Source organism: Gavia stellata, chromosome 2 (genome assembly GCF_030936135.1).
Source record: "Gavia stellata isolate bGavSte3 chromosome 2, bGavSte3.hap2, whole genome shotgun sequence".
Taxonomy (NCBI): domain Eukaryota; kingdom Metazoa; phylum Chordata; class Aves; order Gaviiformes; family Gaviidae; genus Gavia; species Gavia stellata.
The window spans coordinates 40634728-40656197 of NC_082595.1; the positions used below are offsets into that span (position 1 = coordinate 40634728).

General features: G+C 40.6%; 1 protein-coding gene across 1 annotated transcript in view; it reads left to right on the forward strand.

The window, feature by feature from the left end:
* UST (uronyl 2-sulfotransferase) overlaps positions 1 to 21470 on the forward strand; it is a 174348-nt gene that overhangs the window by 132560 nt on the left and 20318 nt on the right. The window contains exons 6-7 of the mRNA XM_059831314.1: positions 4583 to 4680; positions 6819 to 6976. Of these exons, the coding sequence (XP_059687297.1) occupies positions 4583 to 4680; positions 6819 to 6976 (256 nt within the window). The remainder of the gene's footprint in view (positions 1 to 4582; positions 4681 to 6818; positions 6977 to 21470) is intronic.

Sequence of the window (21470 nt, forward strand, 5' to 3'; positions counted from 1 at the left end):
GTACGGGTGCCCCAGGCACTTCCCTGTTTCATGCTCCAGTCCCCAAAATCCTGTCACTGGCCTCTAGCTGTTGTAGCATCTGTCTTCACAGGGCAGACCTGAATCTGTTGGATGGACCCACCAGAGGGTTGCCCTTACTGAATGTCTCTGGTAGATGTAGTCTTCTCTTTCGCAGCAGCTGAGATCCTTGTCACTCCTCTTCAGGATGAAATGCGAGGCCCACCTCTGCTGTCTCGTCAGTAACTACCCGAGATCTCCTAGGTAGCTAAAAAGACAGAAGTCCCTGGCATCTGTGGGTTTCACAGTGCCAGAGGTGAAGATGCTGGGAGCGTGGATGGCTCTTGTGGCAGTGGCAGTAGTTGGGCGTAGGGGACAGGCAGTGCCAGGGTGAAACAGCCACATGCTCTAGTGACTGTTTCCCAGTCGTTGCAATGACGACAGTGGCAAAATGACTAAAAGAAATGAACAGGGTGACTGAAGTCATTAAATGTGGCCTGCATTGCTCCAAGGGGGACGTGCCCAGCGCAGCTGGAGTGTGGCGGTGCTGCGGTGGCATCGCTGCATTTCTTGGAGCAAGCCCTGCATTGTTCACTCTTCTGGTAGAAGACCAGAAGGCAACGGAGGGAAAGAAAAGGGTTTCTGTTGCTTTTTGAGCTGGCAAAGCCTGCACAGGAGTGAAGGTGCCATTGCAGCTGGTGCAGCGGGGTGTTGGGAATGGAAACCCGGGTTTCGGTCAGCTAGATCAGCTCTGCCATCTTCTTGAGCTTCTCCCCGAAGTGCGCACTGCTTGCTCTGCAGCCTGCCACTGGTGTCCTAGTAGACTTGTCCAGCTTGCTGGTGTCTCCAGTTTGGCGCAATCCACAACACCTGGCAGCTGTCCTTGGAGGGGCTGGGTACCACAATAGCACAGGCTGGGAAACACTTGGCTTCAGCTGTGTTGGCGGTGCTGGTTTGGGAAGTGATGCCCAGCACCTGCCCACCCCACAGCAATCTGCTGCTAGTGCCATTAGCATAGATGCACAAACAAGTACCAAATGCTTCCACAATTTGAAAGAAACAGGTCATTTTGCTGCTGTGCGGCTCTAGTTATCCAAGTACTTGATTGAGATTGAATAGAAACACTAAATATCACCTGATGAAGTAAAAACCTCTCTAATTAGCGTTAAAAATGTGTTGCATTATAGTTTATTTTCCATAAAAATACGTAAATAAATTGTGCTTCTAAATAAGATTTAGTAAGTCATGTCACATTTATATTTGAAAACCTTCATGCCCACTATACCTTGACTTTTCAATGTCTTTCTGCAGCCTTACAGAGTAGGAAGTTGTGCTTTTCCTTCCTTCATTTCATATTTACACTCGCGAGCCCTTTTCTGAGCTATCATGCTTACATTTTCTTCCCCATCACTCTACGGCCACCCAGAGCTCCCTAGCTGGGGTCAGAGAAAGCAGCAGATTTTTTTTTTTCCAGCATGGTTGTATTCAGTTCATATGATGCAACCTTGTCCTCAGGATGTAACGGTCAGTTTGACCTCTTTACAAACACAGAGAAAACATGTTACAAGCCGCAAGAGGATTCTTGCGGGGCTCTCAGCAGAGCAGAAGAATTTTCCTTGGCTGGCAACGGTGAGGGCTAGACTGCACCGCTGGCTGTAGCGGCATATGAAGAATAGCATTGTAGGCAGGAGCGGTCACCGTAGAGTGGGCTCACTCACAGGTTTTCCACATAATTTTATTTCATTCCTTTTTATGGAAACTTGAAAGGTACTTATTTAGAGCACTACTTCCTCTGTAGCCTTCGTGACACACCTCAACTTCACATCTGCAACCTTCAGACTTAAGTGAGGAGCATGCACCGTGGCTGGGCTGTAAGCAGGGTCTCCTGGTTTCACAGAAGTTGCAGTATCCCACGAGGGCAGGGCATGAAAAGACAACATGTCGTATTTTTCATTTTGATTGTGAGAGAAAGGCTGGTTTTATGGCTTCCCATAGATTAATGGATGATTAATGGAAAAATATTTGCAAGGCACGTATGTATTTGAGTTATGATTCCTCATTTTAAATTGTTAGAAATACTAAGAATTGCCATACATCCATGGCAGGATCTGGTGTTTCTCTAATTTTTGGTTGAGACACTGAGGATCAAGAAATAGGGAATGCTTTGAAGCCCAAGAATTATTTCTTTCATTAAAAAACTTAGGTGTTCCTTCTCCTGGACAAAAAAAAGTTATTATTTCCCCCAGTACTCATAGGATTTTATATTGGGAGGAAAAAAAATCAAACTTTCAAATCTATGGTCGCATCTTTTTGTATATGGTTCAGTATTTGCAATGAGTTAAGGACATTAACTTAAGTAAATTGTTTATTGTTCTACAAAAAATGCTTTAAAGTTTGCTCTTTTTGTGATAACATTAAAATTCCCAAAGGACCTTTGTATCCTTGAAATATTTTTAATCATGTGCCGACTTTCCCTTATGACATGTATGAACTTGCTATGGCAAATAAAACGGTTCATTTGTTACTAACTTTAAAAAAATATATTAATAACACACCTTCGATGTATTTCTGATAGATCTGCAGTCTGTCTCTTTGACAGATTAATAGATTAGGGCACATTGTGTTGTTTATGTGAAAGACAATTTTACAGGAGAAGGAAGTAGACATAACCAGTTTACCATTTCAGCCAAAATTGTAACAATAGAGAAATATAGTACTATTAAAAAGAAAGATCGTTTCTGTTGTTACTTGCAGCCCCAGGGCTGGTTGCCGGGCGTCCCTCTGCCCTGCTGGAGACAGAAGCCCAGCGGGACGTGAACAGTGTGGATTGTAGCCAGGACCTGAGGAATAAAGTAAAATTCCTCTTTCTTTATTGTGGAGGGGTATGATTGAAGTAGCTCTGTTTCTTTCTTTCCGTATCTTTCTCAGCTGTGTTTGAACTGGTTTTTTACAAGGCTCCGCCAGTGATTTAAACGAGCAAGGCTGTCATCTTACCTTGCAATTTTTCGTCTCACATAAAAACCTTTTTGCCCTGAAAGTTCTGTATCCTGCTGGGAAAACGTGCTCTTACTGGGAAATGTAGCATTAACGTTGCTTGGGCTAACAGAATAATACTGCCTAGAATAATGAAATTTCACCTTAGCTTTTCGTGCTCAGAAAAAACAGACATTGCTGTAAGTCCCACTAGCAACCGAAGAGCAGCTTCCTTCAGCTGTGTTTAAGTTTCGTAATGACTAGCACACCTCAGGCTGACCTTTCTTTTGCTCCACCTCTTGGTTGAAAACCGTGATTTCACATCTCATGGAGCTGCATAGTTCAAGTGAAGTTAGGCATGAGAGCTGAACTTCTGCGAAGAGCTTTTCTGTGCTGAGGTCTCGGAAGCGGATGCTGCGGCCGGAGGCCTGGACCCAACACTGCCCTGGGAGAGCAGGGGATGCTCTTCATGTCTCCCAGGCTGCTGAGCACTTCTGTCTTGCGGAGGACGTGTTGCCCACTGAAGTGTTCTCTATCACATTTTATTTACTTGACGAAGTATGGATTTGATTAGTCATTGGTTTGATATTGATTGTATCAAGCCTATTGCATTATAAAAGCACACATCTTTACATAAGAATGAAGATTGGTTTTGCAAAAATGAGATCCTTTCAGCTTTGCTTATGTTGTCTTGCACTTTTTTTTTGCCCTGTATGTCTCTTTGGAGTCAGTGGGTCTGCTTGCAGAGTAAGGGTCTAGATAAGGCTAGATAAGGATAGTGGGATTCCGTCCCACTTGCAGGTACTGTTATTAATGCATGAGTAAAGCTAGAAATGGAATACAGTTCCTCAGGGTTCAGTAGCTATGCCTAGTCTTTGAAAAATGATAAATAGCTCCTAATAGCTCCTAATTAGATGAACGATAAATCAGGAAAATGATAAATACTTTCTAATAAGCCCTTTTCTCAGTGAGGGTTTACACAATAGGCTCAGTTCTGAACATCTGAGGAATGTACAGAATTGTAATCAAAAGTGATGTATGTTTTTATATCAAGAGTAAGCTGTGCAAATTACAGCTTACGTTTGTTCATTCCAGTCACTGAATGAAGCAGAATTAAAAAACAAACAAACAAAGAAAATAATTGTTGTCTCAATTTGATTTATTCTGGCTACTTCAGGTTTCCCCCAGGGCATATTTAGAAGAAAGAAGAGTCTGAAAATAATCTGCTGAATATTTTAAATATAACTCAATATGAAAGTTGATCCATGTGTCCTGCTTTGAATCATGCAGTAATCTCAATATAATAACTGTGTTATTTGCAGCAAGGAAAAAAAAAAAAAAAAAGAGTGTTTTTTCCATTCTAGGACAAAATCACGTTTTTGGTTTGTTGGGTTTTTTTTTTTTTCTCCTGAAACTTCCCAGTGATACTTAGAAGTAGATAAATTGACCAGTAGATGACTTTTAAGGTATTTAGTATAGCATCATCACAATTCTTTGACTCTGAGATGACTTTACAAAGTATGAGATAAAGAAAACACTTGTTAATAGAGAAAGGAAGATGCAGTATTCAGCCAATTTCTTTTGTTTTTTTTTTTTCTTCCTTTCCCCACAGGACATTAATGTATGTATCCTTGAAAACTACCCCGAATGTTCCAATCCCAGGTTATTTTACATCATACCATATTTCTGTGGACAGCATCCAAGATGCAGGTAAATATATACAAGGTATCCCAATTTGTTCAGCAATAGCTGTTGCCAACTTTTTGTCAGAAACTGGTAATAAAGATGCAACAGTTATTTGAAGTACAAGAGAAAAGTGTAAGTACAATGTAGTGGTGTTTGTGGTAACTGCATGCATATATTTTGGAGTAAGGAGGGTAATGCAAATGTAGTACTATTCTTTTTTCTTTATTTGATACTTGAATAATTCATCAAGTCTGGATGTATTCATGTGGACTTTTCTTTTCTGGGTTGGCAGTGACCATATGTGCTCGTTACTCATTTTACCTGCACTGTAATCTTGTAATACATGTTTTAGCTCTGCTCAGATGCTCTTATCAGGTCTGTATCTGAAGAATTCCAGGTTTCTATGTCCGTGTAAGAAAGAGTAATCATGTTTAAAACCATGTAAAGTGCAGCCTTCTACTGCTGCAATTGAGCTAGTTAATTTTAATGTGTCTGTTGATGCCATTCTCATATTGCTGTATTACTGATACTGCATAGTAAATTTTTATGCAATAATATGTGAATAATTTTAAATACCTCCTTGTTTTCAAATACTTTTGTATTGTTGGTCACAACATGTTCTTTATTAGGTTTGTTCAACTTCAAGGTGTTCTATTTATTTACTGTAACCACTTCTCCGTAGTGGAACAACTGCATATGTTCTCAAAAATTTCTTTCAAAAGCCATACTTCTTTGTAGCAGTAATAACAAGTGAAAATGTGTTAATTCTTATGTCTCAGTTTCGAAGTATCTTTGCTGTAAAATCCTTTTTTTTCTTAATGAATTTTGGCCTCATTTGCAAATGCTTATGTTTGCACACTTAACTTGTATGTATGAGTAATCCCATTAACAATAGTGACATGTCTGAATACTTCCACAACATATCTCTGTGGGGTTTCTGAGCAGTATGTTGAAGTACTGTTTCGTAGTTTGTTGTATATGTGTGTCCTATCACGCTATTGCACTTCCTTCAGCTACTTCCTAGTCTCACAAGGAGCTGCAAGGAGGAGGCTCATGTATTTGTTAGGACACTCTGCTCTTCCAGAAAATGGACCAATCCAAAGAAGGTGGTAGGCAATGAAAAACCTGCTCCACGTCTGCTCTAGTGGGAGTGTAAAGCAATAAGCTTTTCCACATGTCATCAGAAGAGCTGCTGACAATTGTTGGAAGTTCACTATCGCATAGAATTTGCAATAGCCTAATGGAAGTCAGGGAAGAGGTGTGATCTCCAGCCCCTCTCGGGTAGCTTGTGTGACTCAGATGTTCATCATACCAGCTGCACTCTGAGAAAAAGCTAATTTCCTTTAGTTTGGGACACTGGCATTATATCCCTTATAAATATGAATACTGACTGCTGCTCCCAGGACATAAATTAATATGAGTTCATCTCAGGGACTTAGGATTCATTTTCTTGTCAAACCTAATTGTACTTCCATGAAACTATGAGAGAACCATAAAGATGTGCTGGTGTCCTGCCAGCTTCTCCCTAGAAGATAGAATAACTCTGATCTTCAAAACCAGTATCAGTCAGAGCAAACAAATGCGAATCCTGTAGCAGAGATGCAGGGCAGTCGAGGTAATGGCAGGGAAAGGGAAGCTCATGGAGACTTTGGCAGAAGTTAAAATGAAGGACAAGGTGAGAAACAGGCCGGTAGCCTCCTGTGTGGTATTCACTGGGTAACAGCAGGCAGTGGTTGCTCGCAGAAGTTCTCTTGATGTCGTTCAGGGACACCGCCACCCCTTAGCACCCTTCATCACCCAGGGAAGTTGTTCCTCCCGTGAGTTGGGTCGTGCTTCCAAGTCGAAGTACAGGAGTTCACAAGTTTGAGCTTATAAACAACTCAGCGAAAGATGTCTTCAGAACAGAGTGCTTCCACGCAGTGATTAACCTCCTTTTAATGTGACCGTGTTTTTACATGCCAAACAAATTCTAGATGTGCGGAAAAGCTCAGTAAGCCACTCAGGTTTGGTAGAGCTTTTTCATGTTCTGTTAGAAGTACAGCACTGAATATTTTTTGATTCAGTTGTGTTCTTGGCTTGAATTTCTGAAGTAAATACATATTTAAACTCTTTTTTTTTTTATTCCTCTCCTCCCTCTCTCTTGTTCCGTTAATTTCATACAGGGAGCCTGGTGAATGGGCTCTTGAAAGAGCAAAGCTGAACGTTAATGAAAATTTTCTGCTTGTGGGCATTCTGGAGGAGCTGGAGGATGTGCTGCTTTTATTAGAAAGATTCTTACCTCATTATTTCAAGGATGTGCTTAGCATCTACAAAAACCCAGGTAACTTTTTCCATTAAAAAGCTATTCTTATAGAAACTTTGGCAAAATCTGCATGGCTGCTGAAAGGTACATGTTTATGTCTTGTTTCATCAATGAAGAGATTTCTCTCCCTTTCAGGGAGCAGATTTGATTGATGGGGAAGGGTATGTATTCTGCTTTTATTCTTAATGTTACTGTGTGGTTTTCATTCCTGGGCAAGCCCTTGGTGCTCCAGTGATCTTGCCACATGCCAGAAAGCTTCACGTTTACCACTGGAATGGCTTTTTCTTCTTTTAATTCTGTCATGCTCAGCTCTGAAATAATGGACGCTTTGGAGATTCTCCAGTAACAGGGTATTTATTTTCCCTCAACCTTGACTAAGAGCTGAAATGAAAGGAACCTCCAGTTAAGCTCTCTTTGCAATAGAGCAGACTTTTTTGGGGGAATCTATAGGACTTCCTCAGCTGTTTTGTGCACCATACATTTTCACTTCTCTTACAGTGGGAGAAGCTAATAAACAGCATGTAGGGTCTCGATTTTCATCAGGGTGTCCTAGAAATTGTCAGGTGTGAAATAAGCAATCTCCCAGAATCGTTAAGTGCTGGATAATCTTTCTCTGCTCTGTGGATATTCTGGTATCTAGGGGAGATTTGATCCCCTATTTCAGGACAGTGATTTCCTCTGGGATTTCATGTGTACGACTGGTTTTGTGTGATGTCTGAAGATTCATCTCTTTCCTTCAGTATTCTCCATGTGGATTAAACTTCTGTTTTATTTCTCCCATTCACTTATTGACAAGGTATAATAGAAACGAAACAGTTTCCTTCTGTTAACTCTCTCCTCCTCTTTTCATACATGCATATGTTGGGGGTTTTTTCCAATCATAATTATTTTCAGGTTATTTTTGAGTTGGTGCTAATGCTTACAAAAAACTTAACAGAGTCAGCCAGAAAGAAGAAGAAAAAAAAATCTGAGTGCTCTGTAAGAAATCCTACATCGTTCTCCTCAGGGCACCTTAGACCTGATCTGCAACACCCTCTGCTGTTGCATCATGAAGTGCTGGGAAGAAGAGATGTTATTCTGCCCAGCTGTGTGGTGATCCCACAAAGCAGCAGATACTTTGGGCCAAAACTGACCTTCTGTTGCCACTAACACTTGCAGATTAAATCTATACAATTTACAGTTTTGTTTGCTGACCTGCTGCTCCACCTGAGATACTCTTATGGCAGTCTTTCCTCTTTTCATATAAAGAAAGTAAAGCTTTTCCAGAACTTATCTTTTATCAGTTGAATATATTGAGATGAGAAAAACACAGTGAAGGACTGTGCACAGAAAGGTGATTCTCTTCCAGGTCAGTGAATCTGTGCACCAGAGTCCACTGTAATAAGCGGTTCTGGATTAGACACAATTAAAAAACTGGATTTGTAGAGCTGTTTTGAACCAGAAAGTAACTGAAGAAAGGCAATTTCCATCCAGTGTTGCTTTAGTGGATTACATAGATTAGAAAGCAGAGTAGGAAATTGCTGATTCCTGTTCCACCAATATCATGATATAAACGAAATTAAAAGCACCTCTCTCTTGCTGTAGGAAGCAAACTGCTGGATGTTATATTAAACCCATAAAATCACATGTTTAAGATATGTCCATGGGAGTTCTGGGTTAAACCCCAAAGTTGGGACCCTCCTCCCTTGTTACAGGTGCTTTGGGCGGGCACCAGATCACTACAGCTTCCATCCAGGCAAACTTCTTATTATTGGGACTTTTACTATAGGTGGATGCTAATAGAAATCAGGAGATCTGGAAACTTTTTCTTATCTCTGTTTCTTTTAACCATGCAAGTCATATTCAAGCTTCTTTGTTTCTTCTGTGTCTGTAGTAAAATTTCTCAGCTGAGACAGCATGTAACAACATTTATTAAGGAACTCTTGTTCAGTGTCCTCCTCCTAGCTAGTAAACAAAGCCTGTAGCCTTTTTACCTTCAAAAATACTTTGCTGCTATTGTTCTGAAGTAGATCAGTAAAACTGTGGCTCTGTTGATCAGATAGATAGTGGGACATTTGCATCAGAGAGCACAGAAATGTGAGTACAGGTGCCTGTCTATGTATGTAATGACACAGATAACTGCTTGATGCAGTATGACTTAAGTGCTTTTGTCGGTGATGCTAATGATTTGTTTTACATAAGCTGGCAGAAGGAAACTGCGAAAAAGGTAAAATATAAAAAATTAAGAGTGAAATGCAGTTGACTTGTTCAGACATTATCACTAACAGTTGTTTATTGAGATTTTTAATATATTTTGCTTACTAGCTGCTGTATATATTTGTTCTGTGCTGGCTTTTTCTTTTCTTTTTGACAGTGTCACATTTTGAAAAGCACACCGATTTTTCTCAAATTATGGGACTTTAAAGAAGTTGGCAGTTCTGCATGACAGGAAATTTTAGTGTCAGAGGACACTAGAAAGATAATTTTCTTCATTGCCTTAATAAAAATGTTGTCTTCAGCTAATCCGTATGCCAAATATTTTGACTTGTGTGTTTTATAACAATGTGCAACAAAATGTGAAAGCTCTTTGTGGTGCTAAAGTTTTCACTGGAACCAATCTGGTTTTATCTTGTAGAATATTTTAGAGCTACAGGCTTCCTGTTTTTCTCCATTTCCACTCTATCCTTGAAATTAAGTATTTTCTTAATGTTGATACCAAGTCAAGAATTGCAAAAGGACTCTCTTTTTTGATGCTTGTCTTGTCCAAAGTGACAAACTCTTCCTGCCTTGACAGCTAGAACTGTCTCTGACAAGAAATCAAAAGGGAGGGTGGGGGGACCGGCGAGGCAGCAGACAGATTGTTGAATAGATAGATGGATTAATAGATGGATAGAATAAATTTTAAAAAATTTTAAAATACTATTGTGTTTACTAGATTTCTTTGCTAACACAGTAAAATTTACTCAGAATTTTGTCTTTCTTTTTTCCCAGCATTGGAGGAGGTAGGGTCCAATTGCAGAGCCTTGGATTATATTTACTTCAAAATTTGGAAGTACTCCTTAACTCTTTGAAAGGCCTGAAATAGTTATAGCATAACTTTACATGTAAAATCTCTCCTCACTCTCAGCAGCACAACTGAAGGAAAAATAATTGGTCAGTCCTGTTCATTTTTGCTGGCTGTAGCTCAATTCTGTAGCCTGGCTGGTAGCCAGAAAGCAGAGAATACTTACAGTTTCTTTTGAAATGGGCACATGTGGGTTTCGTATCTTTGGTGTTTTTAAGAGGCAGAAAATACACACTAAAGACAGCAAAACATTGAGTTTTCGTCTGCCTTGTCAACTTCTGTGGCATGGGGTAAAAGTTAACAACATCTAATGTAAAAGAATAGGCAAGAAAATGTTTTTTATCACCTCAGAAATAGCCCATATCCTCTCACGTTTCTGCAGGAGTATATCAATTTTCTTTGGCACCAGAAGCCCTATAAAAACACTTCTTCCCAATACCAGAAAAAAAAATCTTTGTTCCTTAAAAGTTACATTTTGCGTGGAGAATGTGTAGATCTTACTCTAAAGCAAGAAGACTGACTTAAGCTTTTCAAACAGTGAATTTTATTGAGTGCAATGAAATTACTCATGCTGTCAGCTGGAAGAAAATATATTGTTCAGGTAAACTGTAAAATGTGCTTTTTTTGAAAATGCAATACAAATAAGACTCTTCTTAAGAATCACATTTACAGGGAGTGTTTTTAACTGTAGTAGTAGTATTATCCAGAGCAATATAAACTTGCTGATTTTCTAAAATCCATTCTGTTCATGCATACTGGTGACACAGTCTTGACGCTTTCTATTTACGAACTTCTCCTTCTCTTGAAACCCAGTAAGGATGGAGATGCTGCCATTTGTCGTTATTGCAATGCTGAGGTCTTGTGAGTCAGATGGTGAACCCTTCTTTGATGGAGTTAGGAAAAGGGTGGGATCAACCCCAGATGCCTTTGCACTGTGCTGAAGATTGCTCCTGTGCTGGGGCAGCACTGAAGGTGGGGCATGCCTTCAGATGATTCCTGTGCTGGAAGTGGAAAAGAGCGTTTTCCCACTCCTTGTCAAAATGAAACTCATTTGCAAGTGGAGAAGGCTGAGAAAGGCTTTTCTTCTTTCCTTATCCACCCTTCCAGGCCATCACTTTTTTAGCAGTGCTCCCTGTAGGCTGACTGATACCTTAAGCACTAAATTCTTGTGGCAGTGTTTCTCCCACCCTGTTACTGGGCTGCTCTGGCAAGATGTGGATGCTATGCCTTTGGAAATGTTCAGGAACTGAGAGTCATTGCTGGACGAGTTGCTGTGATATGAAGAAAGCAAAAGGAGGGAGGGAAGATCCCACTGGCTTTTTTTCCCTCTGAGGAACTGGAATAGATGTCTTTGCAGGTACAACCTCCAAGAGCAAAAATTCTGGGTAAGAAATGTTGAAAGAAGTCCGATGGAAGGAGACAGTGCTTTTTGTACAGTGTCCTTAAATAGTGATCATCTTTCATTCCACCTTTGTTCAGCACAAAATGAAAGGAAAGGTAAAATTGGGACAAGTGATCTGTAGCTTCTAAGAGTCTGCCTGCTTCTCATGAGCCGTACTTTCTTTCTGGAGAGGGTTGTGACTGGTGTGTGGAAAGGGAATATATTGGCTCATCTCCTGTGCACAAATGCACAACCTTTCTCTCTCCTACAAGCATCTGCACTCTTGATGTGAGAATAAAAGCAGCTTGGATTAGATTCAATTTAAATGCTGAGATTTCTTTTTGCATCACTTTTTTGCATCTGCTACTTTCTTAAAACAGAATTTGGGAAAACTTTGAACGCATTCACATCTTCAAGAACTTTGGAGACTTCAAGCATATACTGTCTTTTCTTTTGCCTCATACTCATAAAATAGCTTTGTGCTTTCCCTAAATAATACTCTCAAGAGGAATCACTGTGTATAAAAGTTTTCTACAGAAGAGGAAAATTCTAAATTTCACGTGGAGATAAAACATGACGTTGAACTTGGGAAGTAACTAACTGCTAACGCTTCCATGGGATGTTCCCATCCATTATGTGAAGCAAAGTAACTGTGCGACTTAAAAAGTTTTGTCCAGAAGGTGGTGTAATCTCCCTGCTTTTTCAGGACTTTCAGGGGACTTGAACACTGCCAGTGGTAACAGCACACGTGAATTTACATTCTGCCTGGGTGGCGTTTTCTTCTTTATCACCCAACATCCTGTTCTGAAAATAGAAAATAAAAATAGGAAATGTGAACAAACCATTCCTTTCTTCTCCCTCTGAACGTCCAAAATTACTTCGAAGAATGCTCTAAGACAATGTGTATGCTAAAATGGGCAATTTAAGCTCTAGGAAGAGTGTTTAATTGTATTTTTGCTTCTTGTAGTGTAAAAGAAATTCCCAGTTTTCTGTGTGCAAGAAAAGCAAGAAAGAGGAAGAGTCACAGCACATATCCCTGAGGACGTTTGTTCCCAGTTAGGTCGATAGCATCTAGGACAGTCTGCACATCTGATCTGCTCCTTGGTTTCTTTTATAAAGCTGAAGGTAGTATCAAAAGCTGTAGATACGTTATTTAGCTCTTCAGCAATGAAAATACAAGATTTGGAGAGCAGGGACAAAACCTAACTGCCTGATCTGGGATGCCTTGAAGTTAGTAGATGCACCAATCAGTGATAAGCACAATTAGTGGAAATATCCTTTCCTTTTCCAGTTCCATAAAAGGAAAATATGTTGTTTTCTGTCTTTCAGAGATTTCAAATCCCATTGTGAATAAACTAAGCAGTTTTAAGGATAGGAGCTCTTGGAAGGATTTGAGCACTTCTGGGCTTTCTCATGGCTGTGTTTTTCAAAAGATCCTCTAGGTCTTTGGAAAATTTGTCTCAGAAGCTAAACTTCTCTGTGGCAAGTTCTGCAGCAAAGATTGGCAGCTCATTACAGCTGCAGTTCTTGTTCTGCTGAGGAAGGTGAAGCCACTCCCGACAATGTTTGTGCTGCATGAGACACGTGACTGTGGTACCAAAAGATTTATCCAAGATAGTATCAGTCTCATTGCTAAAATACGAGCAACAGTAAAGGTGTGGCAAGAGAGTTTGGCATGGCTTTCCAAGCCCACATGGAGCTTGTATTCATTCAGACTCAAGTCTGCTGTATTTACTGTTCCCGGCTAGCGTGTACTTGTTAGATTGGAGTTAGCTTGTATGTGCATGGTTACACAGCAGAGCGTTTGCCTATAAATACATCTTGTGACCCAAAATGAATGGCATATTTTGAGATGGAAAGTGAGGTAGTTGACAGCGTGACATGACAATGACACTCATTCCAGGTAAATCTGCTCCCTGAGCTTACGGTGCAGGGAAGCGCGATTTACAGGTCAATCTGCTAAACATATTACTATGGTTCTGCTTTCTCCTAGAGTCAAGATGAGTGGTTGACTTTGTAAGTACAGCAGCACCAACTATAATCACTTAGATCAGGTGAGAACTGGACGTATTTCATATTGGCAGGTTGATATGGTGGGCATGGTTCATGAACTGGAAGAATGAGGAGGGCCAGTGTTGATCCACAGTGCCCCTGCCCAGCGCTTCTGGCATTTGAGGAGGTTGGCTGCCTTCCAGGTCACATCACTGAATATGGCAAAGAAGCATATGGCTTCTCTGCTTGCTAGTTACAATGCAGATTTTTAGATCCTTATTTTAGGCTTGGATTTTTGTGGGACCTGAATTTTTAAAGGCTCTGCTCAGAATGAGTTGTAGTGGATGGTGAAGTCCATGTTCCCTTAAATCATCCTTTGAAAAACCTAGATCAAATGTTTCTCTTCTACTAAAGTTTCTGGACGTGTGAGCTCATAGACTGGCTCTGACAACCTACAATGTATTGTAGAGATAGGCTAAGTATTTTTTCGTAGAATTACTGAATCTTTCCTTTCTTTGTGCTATAATACATGTCCTATATCCCAGAGCTTGTGCTCTTCAGTCTGCTGCCTTTTTGCTATTCCCCTCCACCACCTTTTTCGTATTGCTCTTTCCTGTCAACTGGCAAGGTCTTTACCTGAAGCCAAACACACTTTATTTTTTTGCATGGTCTTATCTGAGCCTCTCCATCATGAGCAGAGTTGCCTTTCTCTAAACTTTCTGTATAATGCATTTATACCTGTAGGATTATGAAGGCTGAGACCACCTACGGCATCGTCTTCATCTTTTAGTGCAATTCCAAAAGACTTCGGCCTCCAGATTTTGCATTTCGTCCCACATTTTCATGATGCTTGCATTGTTTCAATTTCTTTTCATCAGATCTATTGACAGGCTGTCTGGTTTTGGACTAAACCCACACAGATGTAATTTCATACTTTGTTGCAGTAAAAACAAAACTTATTTGTGGTCTAAATCCCAGGGGGCCAGTCAGCCAAACCCTTGCATCCCACGTATCAAGAATGAATGTGTATTTTTTTTTTGTGGTGGGAGATAATTTTGAAGGGTTGGTGCTGGTATCTTTCAAGCAACTGTCATGTTTATCTAATGAGCATATTAGTCACTAAAGATGTTATGGTTTATAACAGTGCTCCTGCTGTTCATCTGAGGTTGATTCCCTGATGCATCTTTTGAATGTTTCCTGTTTCTAGTAGAACAAAATGAAAAACCCATGGACAAGCAGCTTTGTTAAAGCTCTGGCAGAGAGGTAAAGCTGCGTTTGGATACAGCATTAGCTATATCTCATAAATAATCCAGGGTCACTGATGACAAAACACCACAAACTTTTTAATGACAGACAATTAAATCATGCAACAACAGTTCATTGCTTCTTGACTAACTTACTAAATAAAATCATAATGCTATTTTAATCAGTAACATTCCAGCTAAACCTCTGTTACTGCTTCTGCTTTAAAAATAGCATTTGAATAAAAATTATAGCAGTAACAGATTATGCAAATTGCTTCTTTGACAACTTTGACCTCTATTCACGCAACAGAAGGCATAGACGAGGAGGCGGACGGCCATTAAATCCCAGTTAATAGGCCTACTTCTGTTCCCAGGTGCAGTTCCAGTACATTTATCCAGGTCTTCATTTCACCTGCATGGCAACAAGCAAGTTGCACAAAGTGGCTGAGGCTGGAATCTGAAAAACTTTTCTTACTAATAGGACCAAAACAGCTGAGAATTTAGCTCGGTTATCATTGTGTCCCACAGTATGTTTTCAGGGTTAGTGTTTGGGGAGAAATATCTTTTATCTGAAAACTGAGCATATTTGGCATTGAAGACAGAGGAACAGTATGGAACAGATCACAGAGCTGACTATTCACTTTGCTTTTAGGAGCATAATCATATTTTCAGTCTTCAAAGAAGGCTATTGTATTTTTTCCCTCAGACTAATCGTAAGTCCTGCCCATTGTATCAGTGATAGAATAGGCTACAGGTTAAACTGATTATTCTTACCCTGGAGGCATTGTGCAAAAGCAATGTGAGTACCGTGAGACAGTATCTCTGATGGCTCAGAGATGTTTTGAAAAATATTAAAGGTAAAATAACTACAGAAAAGAAATTTAATTATAAAATAGCTTTTACCTGTAATATTTGTACAGTAGAGACAAGCAGCCATTCCTAAGGAATTACTTGGGTTTTCATATAAACACTGCAATTTAAAATCAAGTTTTTTCAGTGATACAAATGAGCTGCTATAATAATTAAAATGAGGAAAGCATGAAAGAGCATAAATTTTGACAAGTTAGGTGTGAAATTATAGCAAGGAACTTTCTGGCTTGCAGCTTGCTAAAGGCATTAAAGCTAATACCAAAAGGTTTTTTCACCCCATCAGAACTAGGTGGCCCACCAGAGAGTTGGGGAGAGGGGAACAGTGGGTAGCTGGGAGTGGTGGCAGGGAGGCACTCTCAGAGAAGACACATCCCCAGAGTACATCTGTAAATAAACCAGTTACTCCCAGAGGACACAGTGGTTTGCACTCTAAGTCATCTTAAGACCACTGTTACTACTATTAGAAAAGAAGGGAAAGAATTAGGAGAATAAATTTCAGCAGAGTGCAAGGGTTGGCCCTTGATTACAAAGTTATAAGAATTAAAATGAAGGAAATACATTGGCAGTGTAACTCGCAGCTACTACACAGGAGTCCTTTTGGTATGTCTCGCAGCCCTGAGGGGATAATTTGCTTACTTGAGCATAGCTTCACACCATGCCTGTGCTCCTTCCTCCTAGCCCCTTTGCTTTACCTGCCCTGGAGGCAGTTTGGGATGCTGGAGAGCTGACCCCCAGCTCTTCCAAGAGTGAGACTTTCTTGGAGTTTATGCTGCCTACTTCCTTTCCCGGTTGGAATTTCCAAGCCTTTTTGATCTGTCCCTTTTGAAAACTTGCTCTCCAAGAAGCTATAACAACAGAAGAGGTTTTTACTAAATATGGCTAGGAAGATTCCTTTTTTTCTTCTTTTTCTCTGTTCTTGGAGTGGAATCACAAATTTACAAATGTAGTAAGAAAGAGCATCCTCCCCTCCACTGCTCTCTGGGATCATCTTCCCTGTCTGCTGCCTTTATTCTAAATTGCATTCCCATTGTGTTCTTTAATTAGTATCTTCTTTCCAGTTGGGCTGCTTTTTCTATCTCCAACATTTGCACAATTGTTACTGCACTTTATAAATCTCATCTTTTGAGTTGTACTTGTACTGTTTGGACTCAATTTGAATAACTTTTCAGTTACTTGCAGATGCCATCTATAATGCAGAGAACAGATTTGGTGTTAGTTAGGGTGTGGTGTTTTTTTCTCCTCAGCTGTCTTTCCTCCTTGGCAGTGTCAGGAGTGCTGCTGTCAGAGCTAGTATTCACCAAGGATCTCTTTGAAACTGAAATTGCCAACTCTGCGGTGTGTCCTGTCGTTCAATCAGAAGCTATTTTGGAAGAATGGAGGGTAGTTAACATGACTCCAAGCTTTTAAAGGGCTGAAATGGTCACCTGGACAGCAACAGATGAAAGAATCCAATTTATGTACTGGTAGGAACTATAATAAAGAATGGGATTAATAGACAGTTGGGAAAAGTCGGTATGGCATTTGTAGAGCCTCACAAATCAACTAGTTCCCTGAAGGAGTCAGCAAGCACAGGGATATGAGATGGTATAGATGTGATTTTCAGCAGGATCTCTGTCCAAAAGCTCTTAAAGAAAATAAGTTGTCAAGACATGAGAAAGAATGTTTTCCTGGAGGATAAAATTGGTTAAAGAGGTAGGCATTAATTGTTCAGTAGTCTCCACTTACTTTAAACAAGCAGGGGGTACCGCAGGGACTGTGCTCCAGCCTGGGATAAATGTTCTCTTAAAAAGATGAGAGGTCACCGCCAATATGAAATTACCAGGAAGCAACAAGAACAACACTGAAATGTTTTAGTAATTGTAACAAAGCAATGCATTAAAATTCAGCTTATGTGCAGTTGAGGAGGCCTGTCCTCACACTCAGGACTGCAGTCCGCTGATGCTGTGGGTCGTGGTCTGTGTCCAGGTTGGTAGGAAAGTGCGCAGATTGTCAGATGGGTATATATTTTTTTCTGCACAGGGAAGCAGTCCCCTACAGATTGCCCTAGCCACTGGGCAGCAGCATTTCTATGGCAAAGAAATTTTTATGTGAAGCTAGATCAAGCCATGGCTCAGTTTTTCCAGATGGCAGAGAATGATGACGCAGGACAGAAATGCTAAATCCTGGCTAAATCTCAAGAGCATCTGAAGGAAAGATGTTCACATTTGAGGTGTGCCCTAGCTGCAAAGCAGGGACTTCATACAGCTGTAGTTCTGATCTACGTTTCGTTGTAGGTGGTTCAGGAGCATCAGTACGTACCTGCTCTTGCTCCGATTTATCCATTCTCTTTCAAGGCTGTGTTCTGGGTAGGCAAAAGGTGTCAAGGATGGCAGTGAGGCCAAAAGAAGGTAATTTTCTGTAGAAACACCAGGCCTCATTTGCCAGCTAGACTTACCAGAGGAAGAAGGAAACTTGAGTTGGTCTCTGGTTTTCTAGCAGTGAGCAGCAGCTGTTTTGGTAGCAGTAGCAGCAGCTCATATAACAAATGTTTCATGATGAATGCAAACAAAAGCCAGCCCTGAAATTCCAGCTCCGCTATGTACGCATAAAATATAAAACCAGTTCAAAATAACATAACTATTCAACTTAAGGGATTTTCCCCCCCCACCCCAAATAAATTCCATATGAGCATTAGTGTTTGGTCTGCTCGGTTCTCCAGGGCTCACCCAGAAAACATTTGTATCATACAGGCTGAGGGCAAAAAGTGAGCATAAAAACAGACGAAGAAAAAAATATTTTTCAAAGAAGTGCACGTGCAAAGAGGTGTGTGGTTTGGGGGAAGGTTTTGAGAATACCAAACACGCTTACTGGAATGAAATTACTGCTGATGTTTGTGAGTTGGCTGAATTCACTTGCGTCCAAAATAGGACTTGGAGGAATTCTTCATGCACCTCTGTGCAGTTTGGTTTCTGAAGATGACTTGTGGTTTTAAAGGCATCTAAATGTTAGAAGAGTGTTATGCCCTCTAGCGTGAATGTCTTGCCAGATAGCTAGTGGAAGGATTTCTGGGGAATGCAAGTTGCTGATGAGTGCATACTCAGGGGAAATGAGGGTATTGAAGAGAAAGAAAAAAATAATAATTGGAGACTCAGGAGAGACAGAAGAGCTATCCAGGGGGCAGTGACTTAAACTGTCATCTTTCTCCAATTGCTGACGTTAAAACAACAAGTAAACCCCAACATTTACCCATCCGTCCCTGCTTTGCTGCGTGCTGAAAATCTGGAGCAGCATCTGTTGTCTGCCCACGCAAGCCCTCCTGCTCTGTTCTCAGGCCCTGAAATATTCTCTCTTCACAATCAATTTGCTTTCCCCACGACTTTCTTTGTCTCCTCTGGTCTGGCTTCCCTGTAACTATGGGATTAATCAGCTCTGTGCATCCACCATAGGAAGAAACCCTATTATTTCTTGTGTTCTGCCAGTTCAATGGTAAAACAATATACCCTATTCCTGTGCCTTTTGCAGTATGATTCCATCTAATACTTTTTGTGGAGTGAAAATCTTAATCGAGGTAATTGTAGTGGTCCGTCTTCTTCCATAGTGTTTCTTTCAATTGAGTTTTGGAGGGTCTATGAAGTTGTGTTACTGTGTGATATATTGCTGTACTTGGGGTACACGTGTACCTGTAAGTCATTATGAGTATTAGTTCTTTAGTATTACAGAGCATGCAAATGCAGGGCTGAGAACAAAATCTATATGCTTGTCTCCGTCTTTGCTTTTCCTGCTGCTTGACTGATTAATTTCCAAACAATCAGCTACATTATTTGATTTCTTGCTTTTTGTGGAGTGGAAGGGGGAAAAGGAGATGGATAAAGAGCACTGTTGGACCTAGCAAAAAAAAGAGGAGAAAGGGAGTGGGTTGTTTCGTTGTTTGCTTGTTTCTAGCCAGAAGTAAGTGCAATGCAAGTTACTGGGAGAGCCCAGGGGCTGGTTGTGTTGGGCCTGCGTTGAGGGAAGACATGGAGCACACTGACATTGCTGCAGCAGAGTATTTGGTGCATGCCTGCCTTGCAAGGAGGATGTTTGTGCACAGTCTAGCCAGAACCCCCAGTGCTCTGCAGAGCTGCGCTCTGGGGGCTTCCGAGATGTTAGCAAGTTTGGAGGTTTACTGCTTGGGCAAGAACATGTGCTTTTTCTGTTACATAAAATGAAAGTGTGGGATTAATGTGTGGCTGATATATAATATACATCTCCTAAAAGCTAGTGGAAATTGGACATGACAGGAATGAGAGCGTAGCCAAAGCAAATTTATTTAAAATGTTGAATGAAAATATTCACAGAAAACTCTGTTTTAACCTAAATACCACTAAATATTTTGCTGGGCATTGAAGTCTTATTTTTATTTTTTAAGTTTTCTTCCACTCTCCCCTGTCCCTGTAAGCGCTCTGCCAATTTCACAGTAGCCATGACTGATCTTTGAAGGGTCTTCAGGCACCTGACAAACCTGGTTTACTTCACTGGGTATTGACATTATTTAATTTTGGGTGCTTAAATTATGTACCAGGGAAACTGAACTCTCTGCATCATCAGTGAAGAGAGGTAAATGGCTGTTTATCTCTCTGGGGGTTTGTTTGATGCCCTGAGTGGCTGCCTGGAGTTCAGCAGCAGGAATATTTCTCACTTGTGCTGTATACTGGTATACAGTTGGGTAGAGATGGGTGTTGTCAAGGAGTTGGCATGCAATAGTGTTTGTAGGAGCAAGGATGAAGTATGCATATAAAAACAAAGTTTATATCATGCCTTCTTAGTGCTCTCCTTGTCAGTCCAATAGATAGATCTGTCCATAATTGAGTGCTATTTGAGCTAAGCTTTTGGTGGAATTGTTTGGGGGGGTTTTGTGGGGTTTGTTTGGGGTTTTTTTAGCACTCTTGGTAGTATTTTTGCCTGCAGCATTTCCAGGAGCAAAGTCTATGACCTAGTTCCCCGTGGGGCAAAGAAGCACAGCAGAAGCCCAGGACTTCCTTGCCAAGAGCAAAGAAGGTGAATGAAGAGGAAGATCTATTCTAGTAAACTCTTGAGAAACTCCTGCATGGTGACCAAAGCAGCTGCTCTAAGAGTGCTTGGAGTGAATGAACTGAAGAAGGCAGGAAACCTGGGGAAGGAGTTTGGATAGTAAAACTATGAAGGGATCTTGAAGAGGATGAAGCATGAAAGGACCAGTTGGGGTAGGGACGATGATCAAACAAACCTGCTCAGGTATTTGGCAGTGAGGTAGTTTCACCAATTGCTTCCTCCCCTTTCTCTCCAAGGTTTTTTGGACGCAGCACATGCGAGATGCATCTCTGGTCTCGCACTGTCCACAGCTTATATTTCAGTGTTTGAGAAGTCCTCAGTTTGTTTTTCTGCACTGCATCCTGGTTCATACGGACTAGTGTTTGTCCAGTTTCACCATAAAGATACCAGGTAATAGTGCTTTCCATGTCTTCCTTAGGATTATTATTTCAGGATTTTTATATCTTTCAGGTGTGGGGTCTTTTCCCCTCTAGATTCTTATCCTATCCATTCCCATTCTTAATTTAGTTCAGTAAGTGGTAAATTCAGTGGTAAATTTTGAGTGCCTGCGATGGCAATTAAAAGCCATTAGGGTATAATCTGGGAATTCTGGATGCCAAATAGCACTTTGAAAAGGTCATGATCTTTCCTCGTTTTGGGTACTTAGTTTAGCCCATGATTTTATGTGTTAAACCAGTTGATTTTCTTTAATGAGCAGGTGATATGCTTAACATGGAGGATGTATACTCTTTTTAAGCACAATGAAACAGATTTCTCTTGTTAAGACTATTTTGGTTTGTTTGCAAATGGCAAATTGTTCTTTCCAGTCAGCATGGTGAAAAAGGGTGAGAAGAGTGCTGTTGGTGTCCAAGCCCTTGAAAGAAAGACATTATCCTGATAGGCATATTTTACACACATATATACACACATCGTGATACATATATATATATACAC